Here is a 16,056-nt window from a genome sequence, read left to right as displayed (position 1 = left end):
TGCAGATTTACCTGAATTAAGGGAGACATGCAGCGTTTTCATCATGCTGGTTCCTTTCTCTTGGTTAATTTTCGTATGAAAATAGTAAACATTCTAGTAAAGCTTTGCAACTTATTAGGTGGCAGACGCGATAATGGTTATAGCACACAGAGGAACCTCAGAAATTTAGGCTGGGTTTTCGGATACATCAGTAAATACTTCACCACGTAAAATTAGTTGGTGTACTCCAAGCCAAGTTACATTTGGCATTTGCGACAAACTGTCTGTAAATGAACAAATATTTTAGACGTTCCAATGAAATTCAGTGAAAGTGAGAAGACTTTTATTTCTGCTTAACGAGATACTATGATTATTAAATAGGTGTAACAAAACTAGCTAGCTTTGCGTGAGAGTTAATTAGTACGCAAAAGCGTTTTCGATTTAAGGAACATCGGTCACTGCAGAAGATTATATTAACTAGTAGATATCTAAACCAAGTAGCTCTCAGAAATTTGTATGATCTAAACACTTCGGCTGATCCAAAGGCTTAATAATAATAATAATCTTCTTAGCTAATAACCCCACATTTGGCCTATTGATCATCGCAAGGAGGTGATAAATGTTGAATTCGTCACAGTCACACACCCTTAACGTACCTATACTTTGTATCATGTTACACAGTGGAAGAGTTTGAAAAAATCGCTGGACATTAGCTAAATCTCAATCAAGCCGCGTCCCATCAGTCTCATCATTACTTCTTGAAACAATCTGAATAACCAATACTTCCGAATTATTATGTTTTATTACGATAGCTTATATTACAGGTAGAAAATGTTATTGAGACTACAACATTGGAGAAATCAAGTTGTCTATATTATTTCTGTATTGTATTTATAATACAATTACATTAAGAAACCGTTTCAAAAGCCAAGTCTAGTTACTCTCACATATTTGCACGTATTTAAGACATATATTGAAAAAGAGAACCTTTTGTTGTAACAACAAAATTCAAAACAAAAATTAAAAAAAAGCCAAACTCACTTTATGCTGAACGCTAGGCCTGGGTGGCACTTCGGGTGCCTTTTGAGTTCCTTTCATAGGTACATCTCGGGACTGTTGCATTTGTTGTTGCTGCTGTTGAAAATCTCTGTCGCGTTGCATATCCACAAGTGGGTGCATGGCTCGCTCAAGCTCGACGCCTGCGAAACGAGGTACTGAGGGACGTTCGTAACCGCTTCCATGTTCCGAGAAGCTTGAATTTGCCGTTGAGGAACGACTGTAAAAAAAAATGTACACACGAATCCGAATGTATCACTTAACGACTGACTGTCAGATGCTCGGATTACAGATTACTCAAGTTTTCAGGTTACTGAAAGTGCATTAGTTGATATGCACTAGCTATGCAAGCTCGCGCCGGTATGTTTGTCTTGCTGGTATATTCATTGTTTTGCTTTTCGTCTAGTAGTAATGCGCTTCGTTTATTATTGTTATTAGGCCGCTTTTACCGCAACGAGGGGCAAAGTCCCAAAGAATTATTAGATTAAATACTACTCATATATTTAAGTATATATAAGTTTTAATCTCAGAAAATCCCACGACAATTTCTGCATGTTGTTATATTTCGCATAATGGTTGCATCTCGCAACAAAACACGGGCCTGTGATTTCATTAAAGAAAATATCTTGCATAGAACATATATTGAAATGGGTATGTACCTGTGCAAGCGGTCGATTACAGTTGATACCGAAGACGCCGTATCATCCGATTCGTCCACGTAACTTTCGGCATCTTCAGTGTCCGCGAACAAATCGGTGTAGGCTTCAGCCTCGGCGGGGCGCTCAAAATGTGGACGTTCATCGGCAGAAGGAGCGCTTCGCGTTCTCTGCAGCATTCCCCCTACACGTCGGGGGAGAGCGCCATCGACCTCATCCGAGCCAGCGGTACCTATGGGAGAAGCAGTGCAGTAATAATGACAAATGTGGTATCCAGGTGGTATGCCCAACTCGGAAAAATATACATATATATATATATATATATATACATTCTTTTGGCTGCTGCTTACAACATGTTCAAAGTATAATTGTGCCCAAGTGGACATGCGGACTATGTGCAGTTTTAGTCAGCATGATCCCTGTTGAGCTAGTCCACAATCTACTGAGGGCCAATTGTGTGTCAATCCGCTAAGTTAATCGTCCGTAAGTTTGAGTAACACACAACACGGGTATCAAACTTGGCGAAGTGCCAGCAGAATACCTAATGCCAATTTCTACAATTGGAACGAGCTTTATTATCAGAGGCAGGACTATTGTTCATCTACTGTATCTACAGCGTACTAATAAATTATTTTCCTCATTATTCAAAGCACCCATTATCAGCTATTTAAAAATAACACCATAAATGATACCTATGTAGCACCTCGGTGCAACTATTGATAGTCTAAGCTATGGAAGCGAGCGCTTTTAGGATTTCGTGTAGGGTTTGTTCCGTTGCATATGTTATCGCACCAAATATAGTTTGAGTTCGCTGAGCTAAACTAACAAAATTGGTAACAATGCATTTCGAACAGATGGTTGATGTATGAAATTGGAAAGCGCCTTCTAGGCATTAGCACTGCGAAAAAAGTACATATTTAGAGGGCTATATGCTTACCACGGAGGACTTAACCGTGCTGTGACAATTACCGCTTAGCTTGTTCCCAAGGATAGGTATATTGTTAGCTTTCCTTAATCGGTATCAACCTATTCCTTAAACACAAGTTCAATATCGATCACACGTTCTACACACGATCCGAATTATCGCTTATAAATGTGTGTTTTTTTTATTATCACAAAGGTCCTGCCATTTCAGGCCCATTGACAAGCCTATTGAACCTGGAAGTAAAGGAATATGTGCACTCTCGAGCTAAATTTCGCCACCCTAGTTTAGACACTAATCGGCTCTAATACGCAAAATGAGTTATAAGCTGATTGAGCAGTGCGAACTTTTGGCTGCATTCTTTCATAAGGATATAAAATCATAAGTAAATTAGATTAAGAACGTGAACAGAGATTATGGTTATTATTACTATTATTCATGTCGGAAGGTAACGGATATTATAAATGGATTATTTTTAACCTGCATAAGGTTTCCTAGTAAGCACTAAAAATACCACATAGAGTTCAAGAAACTTATAAACACTACACACATTATTCTAAATCGAAACTACTATTTAAGTAAGTAGGTGCGATCACGACCGCAATTGCAACCAGCCTTAATGAAAACACATTCATTTCACATGTGTGACAACTAGTAAGAGAAACTCAACTTTTCATTTGCCGTCGCCTTATTTTACGTAGTTATTAGCTACAAATGAGTAACACTTAAAATCTGTGATGATCAGGACACAACGCAATTAAGTTTCCTCATGAGTTGTTACTTGCTATTGCAGCTTACACCTTACTGATTGCGAAGTAAATTTTGTCAAATCAATTGAAGAGGGAACACGTGTAAGAGTGACGAATCGACGAAAAATTACTTTAACTTACCGTTATTAATGCCAGTTCCGGTATTGAGCATTGAAATGTCGTCAACATCTTTGCGTGGTGGCGGAGGAGGCGGTACGCTCTGGGGTCGATTGGTTTCTTTAAGGCTGTTGTCCTGTCGATAGTCATCCGGTTTTTGCGTTGTGTCCATATCCTTAGTCGGCTTCCGTGGGGGTAACGGCGGCGGTATTGAGGGTCGTACGATGCCCTCAGACGAGCCGACACGATCCAGGCTTTTCGTCGACAAAGATTTACTGTTCATTACAAACGCAAACACAAATATAGATACAGATGTGTGAACACAGGACAAAATTACGACAAGGTCTAAAAACAGTAAGGGCGACGAGCTCTGACTGTTCAAAACAACGAAAATCATTTAGGAAGCTAACGAAGCACAATAATAGCCTTGATCATTCATCAACAAACTTGCTCTTCCACACGTTATTCCACTCACCCAACATGCTATCCACAAAGAAGCCAATGCTAACAATGACTTGACCACCAAAACTATCTCAAGTACAGCAGGCGACAACTCAAGAGTTTGAAGAGCAAAAACGCCGGTTCCCTTACCCTTTTTTTAGCCGATCCTAACAGTACCATCATCAACGACGTCAAAGACATTAGAATACACTGGAGACCCAATTTGAGAATGAATGCCCATATAGTTTCACGAAACAGGTGACGAATTTCTTTAGAGAGTAAAGAAGAAAGAAGCGCTTGTTCGTATCAATCGCTGTTTGTCGTTACCGGCCCCGCGATTGTCTGGTCAAACATCCAGTTAACCCTTTTCATCTAACAGAAACTGATTTCAACACTCAATCGAACAATTAGCGGGCTGTTTTCGTACTCCTAACCCCGACATTAAATGTGTATGACACCGCAAGCCTTGAACTGGTTGGTTTAGCTTCGGTCTGTATAACACGGACGCCTATGGTCTTTAATAATAATAATTGATCTAGTTATTTTAAGAATAAATTAATTATCTGTAAAACGAAGAGTTACACAGATTTGTTGCTGAGCTAAGAGACTACAATATGTGCCCAGGTGTAATAGTAGTTCCAGGGCAAATCCAACAAATTTGTGTAGTAAAATTGTGTGCCAGTTTCTTGCCTTATATGTTTATTAGATGTATACAATTTATTATGACGCCCCGTTAACAAGACGAGACTAAAGCATATAACTGTCGTTTACATTAAGTAAACCGTGTAATGTAGACTCCACTAATCCTCTCGCGCAATCTGTGTTCTTATAGATAAAATAACTAAAAAAAAGTTTGACGTTTCTCTACTCTTTACGTATTAATGGAAGTAAAATAGGGCCATATTTATGATTCTTCATTGGCTATAATAATGTAAGTAAGATCGTACACAAGAGTTCGTTGCTGTTGCTGCACGTGGAAGCGATCCGAAACGTGTATTTGCTGCGAGTGAGCATTGAGTCCTGAGCCCCCATCAGAGCTCTGGGCCAGCCGTAGGGGAGGCAGAGAAGTCGTTCGAGGTTCCGCCGGTGATTTTCTCGGAGGAATTGGTGGCGGATCTCGTTTGTTTCGGGTAACATGACCGCCATGTGGCACCGACATCTCGCCGTTATTTGGACTCTGGGTCCGACCCGACCCAGCTGCGTTATTGTGGGAACCAGCGGTGCTCCCGTTGGTTAGCGGCAAAGCAGAAGTGATCCCATGTGTTGGTGGTGTTTCAGACAGGATAGCGCCGCTCATATGTCTGATAGTTAAATTGATACAGACTGGCGAATCTCTTAAGAGCGTGACACAGTCCAAACGGGTCATTGATGTCACCTCACGCTCACCGATACGCAGTATCTCATCGCCTTCCCTGAAAAGGGAATGAATGCAATAAAAAATGACCAAATGCATTCTATGTTAGACTCATTATTATAACGACAATTGTCACGTGGTCTGAAAGCACCAATAGGCGTTATAATATTACAGTTAAGTGGTTATATTTCGATCTAGTGATTAAGAATGCACTGTTCGATTTTGTAATGTCACAAAAATGCATTTTCTTTTGTGGTTCATTTCTTAATTGCAAACTGCGGTATAAAAAAACAACATGAAATACTATCACCACTTTGTGTTTGAGTTTTAATCTCAGAAATGTAATCTTTATGGTAATGACGCGTAATATTGCGTTTGTGTTTCGTAGACTGGACCTAGTCGCAGACAGTGATCTTGTGATTTTTTGTTTGACATACCTGATCGGAGTTACATTACTTTGTGCCCTCGAGGCAGGACTGTCAGGGTTTATGCTTTGTATAAACACCCTTGATACGGTGTCTCCAGCATTCGTCCCGCCGACAAACTTCAGTGCCATACCGAGTCTTTCTCCAGGAAGACGATAAATCGTCGCATGGTCAAGTATTGAATTGCTACCACCCAACAAGGAGCTGCTCTCATGGTTGGAAGTCATCACCGATGCTGTGGAATATGGCGACATGTTGTTCTTTACCTAAAATATATAGATACCGCAAACAAATATATTGATAATGTAGCTTTGTACACATACGCCGTATGGGGACAGTATAGGAAGCTTTGTAAACTTGGAAATTTTGAATTGACAAATCACACGCGATCTTTGCCAAGTATTTTTAAAGAAAATGTCGAATTTTGTTCAACTATGACACTTACTACGAGTGTTGCTCCTGTTCAGATGGAAATAATCGATGATATTTGGGCAAATGATTTAGTTCATTGATAAACATCGAAGCAATCGCTAGTACATTATGATACTCGTCAATTTATTCAACTATCTTTTCTACGTTTGAGTATGCTGTCACCATCTCCTACAAAGTGATATTTGATTTCAAATAGTTATTTTTTCGAAAATGTTGTCCGTTTGTTCTAGTGTCGGTTATGGGGTCGGTTCAATCTTCTGTTTGCACAGGCGACAGTCACAGGTCGTCAATAGATGAACTGAATTGTGTAATACACTATAATATTATTATGGTAATGTTCCACTTAACAGTTATAGGCCATGGTGGAATACCTGTATCTCTATCATGTTGTGTAGACACATACATACGTACATACAAAAAGGACTGTCTATTAGCGCTGCTATTATTGCTACTGTCATTGTTATCGTTGGCATTGTGTCTATATTCAGCCACATTGTCAACATATGGAAAAAGGGCAGACTGAGTGATTACCGAAGCGACAATGCGCCATACATATACAACAGATGCAATGGTTAAGCTTCCTGTTCCCAACAATACAATCAAGCTGGTCACACCAGTTTCAATACCTGAACTGCTGTTGTATTTCTAGCGTACCTCACTGCCAGGGTTGGTTCGGGGAGTGTTAATCGTAACACCTACATAGTACAACTATGCCCGTGTGTATCCTTGATGCGGCGGTATCCTACACCACGTAATCGTTGTTAGCAAGCTCAGCACTAGTCATGTCTACTGGCTTGTCAACACATTTACGCTTGTAATGGCGCTACGCTTGTCCTACGTTCATATAAAAATTAGAAAGACTTATTGTTGCTGCTGCTTTATCTGCTGGCCGGCCGCTTGACGCTGGAGTCGTCAGGGGCGTTCGTGGGGCATTGTTTTTTGTTGATGCGATTACTGCTCTTGTTATTGTTGTTTTACGAATCGTGTAGGACCTGTGCTGCTTGTTGGATCGTGTCTTGCTTATTATCGCTGTGTGGTTACCGTTCATGATATTTGAGCAGACAGCTAGATGGACAGGACGAGAGACAGACCTCAGTAGGGTCTAGACCCACATTTTTGGTACCCACATCACTTCTCACGTATGTACCATATAGTAGTTGTCCGGGTATTGCTAACAGCCGTATATCACTGCTATATATGTACTGGTTGTAATAGAGCAGAAATATAACAAAGCGATACCTTTCAGGGCGTATTTTAGCTCAAACTACTAAGGCCCTATTGCAGGTGTCATCAACAACCAAAACACCAGTCACTGCCGCTGTATAAGTTGCTGCCGTAAAGCGTAAAGCACACTAACAACATAATGTAGTTCAACAGTATTCAAATAAACAGCAGCGGCACTGGCTACTCAAAAGCAATGCCGCTATAGACGCTACCTTTTCAGCGACGGGGAACAATGGATGAAGTTGGGACAGCAACTAAGTGGACAGCGCCACTGCAACTTTGCGATGAACACCTTTACTGCAATGGGTAACAAAACGGTAGTAAAATGTAGCGGGACTGCAACGTTTACAAAAGCGATATCAAGCCCAACTACTGTAAATAAAGCCCCACTGTCAGCTGGCATTATTGTCAGCCGCTTGGTAGAAGACCACAGGAGCTGCGACGAATACGAGCTTGCACGTCCACTTAACAGCATTTGCACACATTATTTGTTCTAGTAAACTAAAAACATGCCCGTATGTCGAGACCATTGGTCCTTTGCGGTTCATAGTCTTCCCTGATTTAATGCTAGGTAATACATGAATATGATAACACAGGTCAATATACGAATGGGTAGCTATAATAAAAGGCAGATAACGGCCATACCAAGAGAGGACCCTTGTTACTAAGCCAACCAGTAGGTAAGCACTCGTTTTAAAAACAATTGGAGATCGTCGATTGTTTATGGCTATGGCGATTATAGCAGACACGGAATAATAGGATAATAATTGCAGTATTGACGAAGTAGTACAATATTAGGCGTAAAAGCGGACGAAAAGACGAAAAGGCGGCAGCAGAAAAGCAGAAATAGTAGCAAGGCAACAGGCCGAGACAGAACAAATTGCCGAAACAGCAAATAGTATTCGTTAACGATCACTTCAACTAGCCTTCGGAATACACTGCCTGCTGTTAACGCATCGTGACAACTGCTATTTTAATGACTGCTATATCTCGGTTTCAAAGCTGTTTGAGCACGTGTGCAAAGATACAGAGAGGTTCTGTCAGTACGATTGTAGTATAAGGCGTTCGTGCTAATGAGCGGCGACTGTATCGCGAGAAGTGGCACCTAAATTCACAGTTCACAATACTGTACTAGGTTGTCCTGCATAGCTAAGAGTCTTGCGTCAGACTTATTAGAAAGAGGCGCAGAAAGGCAGAGGCCAATATCTTATCCACCCATTTAGGACAGGAGAATTAATGTGTACAGTTAGATTCTATAAAGACAAAGCTTTCACGGGCGGGCATGATTACTTTGCCTGATATTGACACCTAAAGTTAGTTTCAATTATTTTTTTCAGTTACTGATATATGTACCCTTGTTGCACAAGCTGCACGCTTAGATAAACTTACGCGAAAGTTATCGCGGAAAATGCATTTGCATTTCGCGAATTGAGCTCAACGCATATAGGACCAACTCTCTGACTATTCACAGTCCGACGAAATGAGCCTCGATCGTTTGTTCGTACATTGCATTTACCGCTTTCTGCCATTAAGTAATTACTTTCAGACACGTCATAATGTTGCCTTTCGGAGCTTTAGGGACACTAGAATAATAAGGTAATAGCAGTAAAATAGAAATAGTTGATCTATTTCGCGTAACAGTGTTTCATAAGGTTATATAGGTGAAACAGAATTTCAAAATACACTGGTTATCTAACGTACAGACCTCAAGAACGGTAACATTGGGCGCGGCAAAGGACCGGCTGTGTGAGCCTGAATGAGATGTCCTCACTGAGGAGTGTAGCTGGCCCTGATGCGACCCCAACGTGACCGAGTTTCCGGGTCCACTAATAGGTCCGATGAGTCCCTTCTCCGATACAGGTACCACCGTTACAAAATGCTCTTTACTTGCGCTTGACATTATGCAAGGTCCTAGAAAAATAGACAGTTAAAATAAAATAAAGAATGTTAGCCTATTTAAGCTCATCAAATAACAAACTTATTAATGACTTCATTTCATAAACAAATTATGCGAAAAACAAATTCCAGCTCTCCACGACATGATACTAAAATTTCGAGGGATCCAACTTATAGTTTATGATAAACTTCTCGTTTATCATTCCACTATGCATCTAAATGCGCGATGACCCATTGCTTATTGTTGACTCAATGTCAGTCGTAGATTTACTCGAAGCAGCTTTTTTTTTTACGAACCAAGACTGTTCGTGTTCATGATTTTTCAATACATATGAGCTGCACTGATACAAGCGCAAATATATATATATATATATATATATATATATATATATATATATATATGTGGCACGTTGGGTTGCCGTAATGTTTAAGGCATTCTTAGAGGACATTAAGGAATCGTGCCTGTGTAACGGTTTCGTGAATTACTTCACTACTCTTTAGGCTTTAAACCTAGGTAACCGTCACACTAAGTCACCGTCTTCCTGACCTGAGGATGTACACCGGAACCGATGTGTAAGTGCTTCAATATTTGCAGTACAGTTTTTCAAATGCCTGCATGTCCATTCGCCTTCCCGGACTACTAGAACGGGATTGCGGTTCCACCTTGGGCTCGCGCGATCCGCATTACCGTGGTGGTCCCTTTAATTCGACACAGGAGCACACTGATAAGTACGTACCCAAAAGCATATATATCCCTGCCTGATACCGACGACGTAGACAAGCTTCCACCCGTCGTATATTCCTGATATCAGTGATTTCAAGACCCTATATGGACATACATACGGACGTCTATATGCGACATGAGGAACTATCTCACACACATATATATATATGAAATCAGATTGAGGAATGACAGAAGAAGCTAGCCGACTGGTGATCTTGATCATATATTTGGTGTAAAAAAATTGAAAATTGAAACTTAAATTACTGTCAAACGTATACAGGCAGACACAGTTAGCGATTAGTGCGTACATCTCGAAACCAATATATGCCGTTGCACCTTAATCTTATGCCACCGTAAGGCAATACATGGAAGGCGCATGAAACTCGTGTAAAATAAGCTGAAATAATCGTTTGAAAATTGTACGACTTCAATGCACCGGCGAAACCTTTATTTTAGCCATCAGGTTTTCTGGCAGAATCCATCATAGAACAATGTTTATTATATCCACACTGACACTACTGCTATTAGTAGGAAGCGATTGCTTTTGCTTTCGTCTCTATTGATTGGATGCTAACAGCAAGAAAATAATCTGAAATTCGCTTCAACAGGCCAGCAGACGCGGATGTTATCACTACACAAGACGTAACTGTGATGCACTATTTCGCAACAAACAAGTAAATAAACAGAACAATTAAAATAATATATAAACAGCAGTACGTTTCACGTATACACACATACAGCTACGACATACTGTCATTATTTGCTTCTCTTCGGTTCTCCAACTGAAACAAGCAGAATCGGCAACCAAGCAGCCAAATAGTGTTTTGGAAAGGGAAGTTGCAGATAATATAGAGTGTACAATATGAGGTGCAATTAACAGAATGGTAAGCTCTTGCATTAATGAATCGTTTAGATATCGCAGTGTATGGCCAAAATAAGGCAGAGTTGGTGAAGAGTCTTGTCTGGCTGTGAGCAACAATTCATTGTTTTCAATCGATGCACATAAAATATCTGTATTAGTATGGATTAGCTGCCTTTTGAGAGATATCTGCGCTCTAAACTTGCAATTATATTTAATCCGTGCTTGACACGATGGTACAGTGCCTGCCTACTAGTTGATAAATCATATAGGTAGCCCAGGCCCCTTTGCTTGACCCTTCGACTTGAAAATTCGAGTAGGCGATCGCAATCGCTGTACGCTTTCAAATAATTTTTATATTTATGCCGAGCTGTCGTTTCATTAATTTAGATTTTCCACTGCAGTTGAAAAAAATTGAAAGAAATGTGTACGCCCTCTTCTTGTGTATGACGCGCATGTCAGAGATTGAGAGCGAAACCAAGACTAATAAAGGCTGAAAAGTGTGGGACGAAGCAAACCGGCGCATTTTATAGAACATGGGTTTCATAACATCATATGTACGACAGCAGGTGTTAATCTGTTAGGAGCTACGTGGATGCATCGCTGAATAATATGCCCGAGGTGCAATATAGCGTGACGCGCTGCAGTATTATAGTTGGACAGTCTCTCCAATCAAACATCCTGATCTTAAGTTTTGAAGTCGTACGTTCATCAGATACAACTGTATTTTCCTAAACACAAATATATACTTGTCAAAATTATGAAAAAAGACGGGTCATATAATATTTTTTTGAAAGCGATAAAATCTTCCAGTTGTGCCTTCAAGCAGCAGCAGCAGTAGCAATTTTCAGCTTTGCCCATGTTTGATAAAAAATCGATTGAGAAACATTTTTTTATAGCGATTTTTATCAGTTTTTTTTCTGCTGCTCGCTAATATTCTTACTATTAGTAGCCCGTGATTAAGCATGGTATGGGTAACTAGCTGACTTAACGTTGTACTATTTAAATGAGTCTTCTTCTAAAGAAATATGATTCAACTATTTTATTTATAAGCAATAAACATATTAAGAAATACATTTATTGCCACATAAAAAGGCAAGCTCTCTTCTAACTGTGCAATGAACGTCGTATAGAAGATAACATGCAGTACAACTTCTAACTTACATATTGGTACAAGATACGAAGTAAATATGACTGTTAATATTGGTAGTCGTAACAACTAATAGCTACTTATCGCTTCAAATCAAGCGTTCAGTTTTGTTAGGACCAGACCTATCAGTATGCGTTTTTACGTTGATTTGTTTTATAGGCCCTGCAGAATCTTAAGAGAACTTATTGTCGCAATGGCAATTGAGCTTGCTTTACTGAAACAATAGCCACTCTTTTTGAACTTGACTATAAATATTCGACTTGTTTACGATATAATGAGCTATGTAAGAGATTTACTAGAATTACTTATGCCTTGGTTTTGTTTCAAATATCTCTTCAACCTTCTAAGTGTCTTTAAAGTAAAACTTTTTCTGATTTTAATTGAATTTCTGCATGACACTGTCACAGAATATTTTTTGAACTATGACTTTACGAAAAGGACCGACGTAACGCGACATAGGTTTTACTGGTTCAGGAGAAGCCTTGGCAGCGGCAAATAGACGTCTTAACATTAGCATATATATAAATCTCTAGGGGAAGCCACGCGTGGGGTGCTTTATTACCCTCACCCCTCCCCCTCCAACTTGTTACGTAGTCATTGTGGTATGTCCATTTCTTTTGTAATTCCGTTGTTCTATTTGTTTCCATAGCCACAGTAGAGACATTACGGTTTACATATTTTTGTCATCGAGTTTTAGTTCGCATCATGTGGTAATTCAGCTCGTAGATATTCGATGCAGCTTATTTATTTACCTGAAAAAACGTTTTTAGAAAATGCGGTGAAACCATAGTGTGTTCGTGCTTATCAAACAGACCAGGAGACCTGGTTAACTTAGAGAGAAAAGCTTTTGCAACTGCGATAGAAGTCCATTGCGTGATTGATTTTGATTACAGTAAAAACATTATCACGCTCTGCACCTGTAATTGATCGAGATTAGATATACGAAAATTAGACTAAGTTGGGCTAAAGAAAGCCTTTTCAAAACGACATATAACAATATGATAGCTTTTTACTATATGCTTATAAATAAATTGTAAATATATATGTACACACTGTGTGAATTAAGGATATAGAGACAAACGATTCGGCCTCACACACTACGACCCTAACAAGTTACAAAAAGTATAGTTGTCATTGTTATTTATCTAACAAAAATCTTTCGAATAAAAGATTAACAAATTCTAAAGTTGTAACGTCAGCAAAGACATGGAATGCCCCAAAAATGACGTGCTTCGCACGAAGATCATGTCAGCCTTCAATGAATGGTGTCTTTTGTCCGTTCGACTTGCCCCCGTCCCCACGTGGGTACATTTAGACGCTTTTGAATTCGTTTGAAAAGACAATATATTTGTTATATATGTATTATAAAGCGACATATACGTAGAACGCAATCATTCTAAGAGAAAAAGGAGCTACAAAACTATCAATGGAAGTTTAAAATGTTTCTTTACTAACAAACTTAAGCATAAAGAGCTGAATAGATGTTCTATTCTTAGAAAATGCTTCATAATCGCTTCTGGGACATATCTACGTTGAAAATGTCTTTTGTTGGTGTGGATTTTAGCACTTACCAGTGAAATATATATAATAATCTATATTACAAATAAGTTGAACATATCCTTAGATGGTCTTTATTGCGAACCTTAGATTTGCCTGTTTTTACACCTACTTCGTTTTTAAAGTACGCTGGAAAAATGTTTGAGCTATTATTATAAGCAGAGTTGGTAAAAATTGACTATTTTGTTTAGGTTAAACCAACGGTTCAATAACATAGTTTAAATCCGTCCGATGCAGTATTTACTTAGCTACTTTGCTCTCTTTCTTTTGATAGATTGATATCTCCCAATAAATAAGCATGCGCGTGCATTTTCAAACGTGCCCGCTTTGAAAACGGCACTTATTGCTTCTCTGGACATCCAACTAATGAGCATTGCAGCCTGTCGACCGCAGCAGCCGTCACAATACCGCCAATCAGCCTACCAATTACGAAAAGGACATCACCAACAACTACATGACCATCTACTACAGGCCATCTGACGTTCATTAGGACGTCGTGGTTGTGACTGTGTTGATGGTAATTCCGGCAAACGTCGAACAAAGCCTGCCCGTGGCCCGTCGATAAATGGTCGACAACAAGCCGTTCATAATGGCGAAAAAAAAAAAAGATGAGGGCGCTGTACTGCGTCGTTCGTGTTGTCGTATTCATCTCGGTGTTGGCGGCGTCGTTGTGGGCGTCTCTGTGTTGGGAACCGGCGATCGGGGAAACTGGTCAATAGCAGCCGCAAAAGTAAGTGCCAGTTTTTTTGTTATCAAATTGACCTGTTATCGGTGTTGCTCCGGCTGCACTGGCTGATAGCCCAGGAAACGCGTACAACAGACAGAGCTTGCACCTCTTTGGCTGATCATCTTACTGTAATTACTGATGCCACTATTGATGTTTGAATCTTGGCCGCCTTTTATTCTTCCGTAATTTTTTTCTGTACAGCCGATACATCGACAGTCATTTCATCAACATCAATACGATCGCCAAAAGCAATGGCACCGGGCACCGATAGCAGCAAGTAAGAACAAAAAATGAAAAAAAATAATGTCGTCTTTATGCACCCCGAATCTCTACTCATTTCTTTATGTCGCCGTCCACTATCCACCAGTCGTCAACTTAATCACTCACAGCCCTTTGCCTGCATTTACATAGACGTCAGGGCAAAAAATCTCACATTAGGTAGAAGCCGAAGGTGATGGCGGACGCAGCCCGCCAAAGTTCGTTAAATTTAAGCAAAGGCGGCAGGCCGGCCAGCATAGACCCGGCTAGTAAAAGAACGGAAAGCAAGGATAAACGCTAATAACTGGGTTAACGCTTCATCTGCACTGTGCTGTACGAACGCGCCAAAGCAAGCCAAGGAAACCCACCGTTAGCGGAGGGATTGTAGAACGTGGAATCGGCGATAGTTCTATTTCGGCAATAATGGCCAGAAGTCGAAGCATGACAAAAAAAATGACATCAAAGAAGAAAAGACCTAAAAGAAACTGGCGAGTTGGTGAAAACAAGCAAAATGCAGCCAAGCGTAGGTCGATCAATCAAAAAAACGTATCCACTGTCGCTGAATATATTGGCCAGTCCTTCCACTTTCATGGTTTCGATGTGCATACGATGGTTGTGGTCAACCGCAACGGTTTGCTTACCTACCCAAATACGACCAACCAGTCAAATAGTCAAAAAACTGAGTTAAAACTCAATGGGTGGTTTGAAATTTAGCGGGGAAATTACCTAACAGGCGACAACGTCTCTCATTACGCTTTTGTTTATAGCGGATATAGCTCAAGGGATCTAGGGGATCATATCTCACTAATGCAAGGTGCAACAACAAGCTAATTAGTCTCCGACCGGTGAGCCGAATACAACAATAAGCACTATCCATGTGTGTATACATATATACAGAAGTCAGGTAGTCATGGTTTAAGCAATGCATAAGAAGAGGCGCTGCTGTATGCCTGCGCTCTCGTTGAAAAAAATTGCATCATATTATCGATGGTAACACAAATTTCAACTCTAACATAAATATTGGGCATTTTGGCCGGTGGTTTCAGATAGGAATGTAATCGCAAGTTTGCAGTTAGATGCATACTAATCATCACAAAATCATGTATATATATACATATAGTGCAATAATAATGATAAATTAGGAAAACCTGTTATTTGCTGATTGCAGTAGAAGGCATGATGATTTATGACTGCAATGATAGAGGCGTATAGTATATTGTGTAGCGAAGATAGCCATTCCATCTATTCACAAAAGCGCGAAGGGTAAAGTATTTCCGCTAGTGCCCCAAATATCAACAAACTACTGTTGATGCATATCTAAACATTACTATGATAATAATTATGACTTCTTTGGATACCTTTCCCATCCTTCGCTCTGCAGAAGATAATTATACTAAAGCCAAAAATGGACCGGACCTTAAATAAGTAGACGCTCAAGCTCAATATAAATTAGTGGATAATCACAGGTATAGCTGAGCAGCTTGACGAAACATGGCACGATGGTATTACACCTTAGCGGTCGGAAGATGC

At 39.9% G+C, this 16,056-nt stretch overlaps 2 protein-coding genes across 11 annotated transcripts in view; one reads left to right on the top strand and one right to left on the bottom strand.

The window, feature by feature from the left end:
- The window catches only part of bbg (PDZ domain-containing protein big bang), a 209,318-nt gene that overhangs the window by 129,809 nt on the left and 63,453 nt on the right, over positions 1-16,056 (bottom strand). For 2 of the 8 annotated variants that reach the window (XM_086974812.1, XM_086974813.1), the window contains exons 1-8: positions 10,710-10,747; positions 9,799-9,950; positions 9,061-9,266; positions 5,712-5,965; positions 4,868-5,332; positions 3,504-3,754; positions 1,695-1,923; positions 1,021-1,255 (exon numbers count right to left, since the gene is read on the bottom strand). In XM_086974812.1, coding sequence (XP_086830938.1) covers positions 1,021-1,255; positions 1,695-1,923; positions 3,504-3,754; positions 4,868-5,332; positions 5,712-5,965; positions 9,061-9,266; positions 9,799-9,950; positions 10,710-10,732 — 1,815 coding nt within the window. In that variant the 5' untranslated portion in view covers positions 10,733-10,747. Of the gene's footprint in view, positions 1-1,020; positions 1,256-1,694; positions 1,924-3,503; positions 3,755-4,867; positions 5,333-5,711; positions 5,966-7,567; positions 7,653-9,060; positions 9,267-9,798; positions 9,951-10,283; positions 10,411-10,709; positions 10,841-16,056 lie in introns of those variants that run through there. The other 6 variants (XM_086974818.1, XM_086974817.1, XM_086974815.1 and 3 more) reach the window with 5 other exon arrangements.
- LOC111254453 (uncharacterized) overlaps positions 13,776-16,056 on the top strand; it is a 175,788-nt gene continuing 173,507 nt past the window's right edge. The window contains exon 1 of one of the 3 annotated variants that reach the window (XM_086974821.1): positions 13,776-14,271. The gene's annotated coding sequence lies outside the window, so the exon portion shown is untranslated. The remainder of the gene's footprint in view (positions 14,272-16,056) is intronic. The other 2 variants (XR_015317063.1, XM_086974820.1) reach the window with 2 other exon arrangements.

Source organism: Varroa destructor, unplaced genomic scaffold, assembly GCF_002443255.2.
Source record: "Varroa destructor unplaced genomic scaffold, Vdes_3.0 BEIS01000007.1, whole genome shotgun sequence".
Taxonomy (NCBI): Eukaryota; Metazoa; Arthropoda; class Arachnida; order Mesostigmata; family Varroidae; genus Varroa; species Varroa destructor.
The sequence above is the reverse complement of the archived record's forward strand: the minus strand, read 5'-3'. Positions and strand labels throughout refer to the sequence as shown.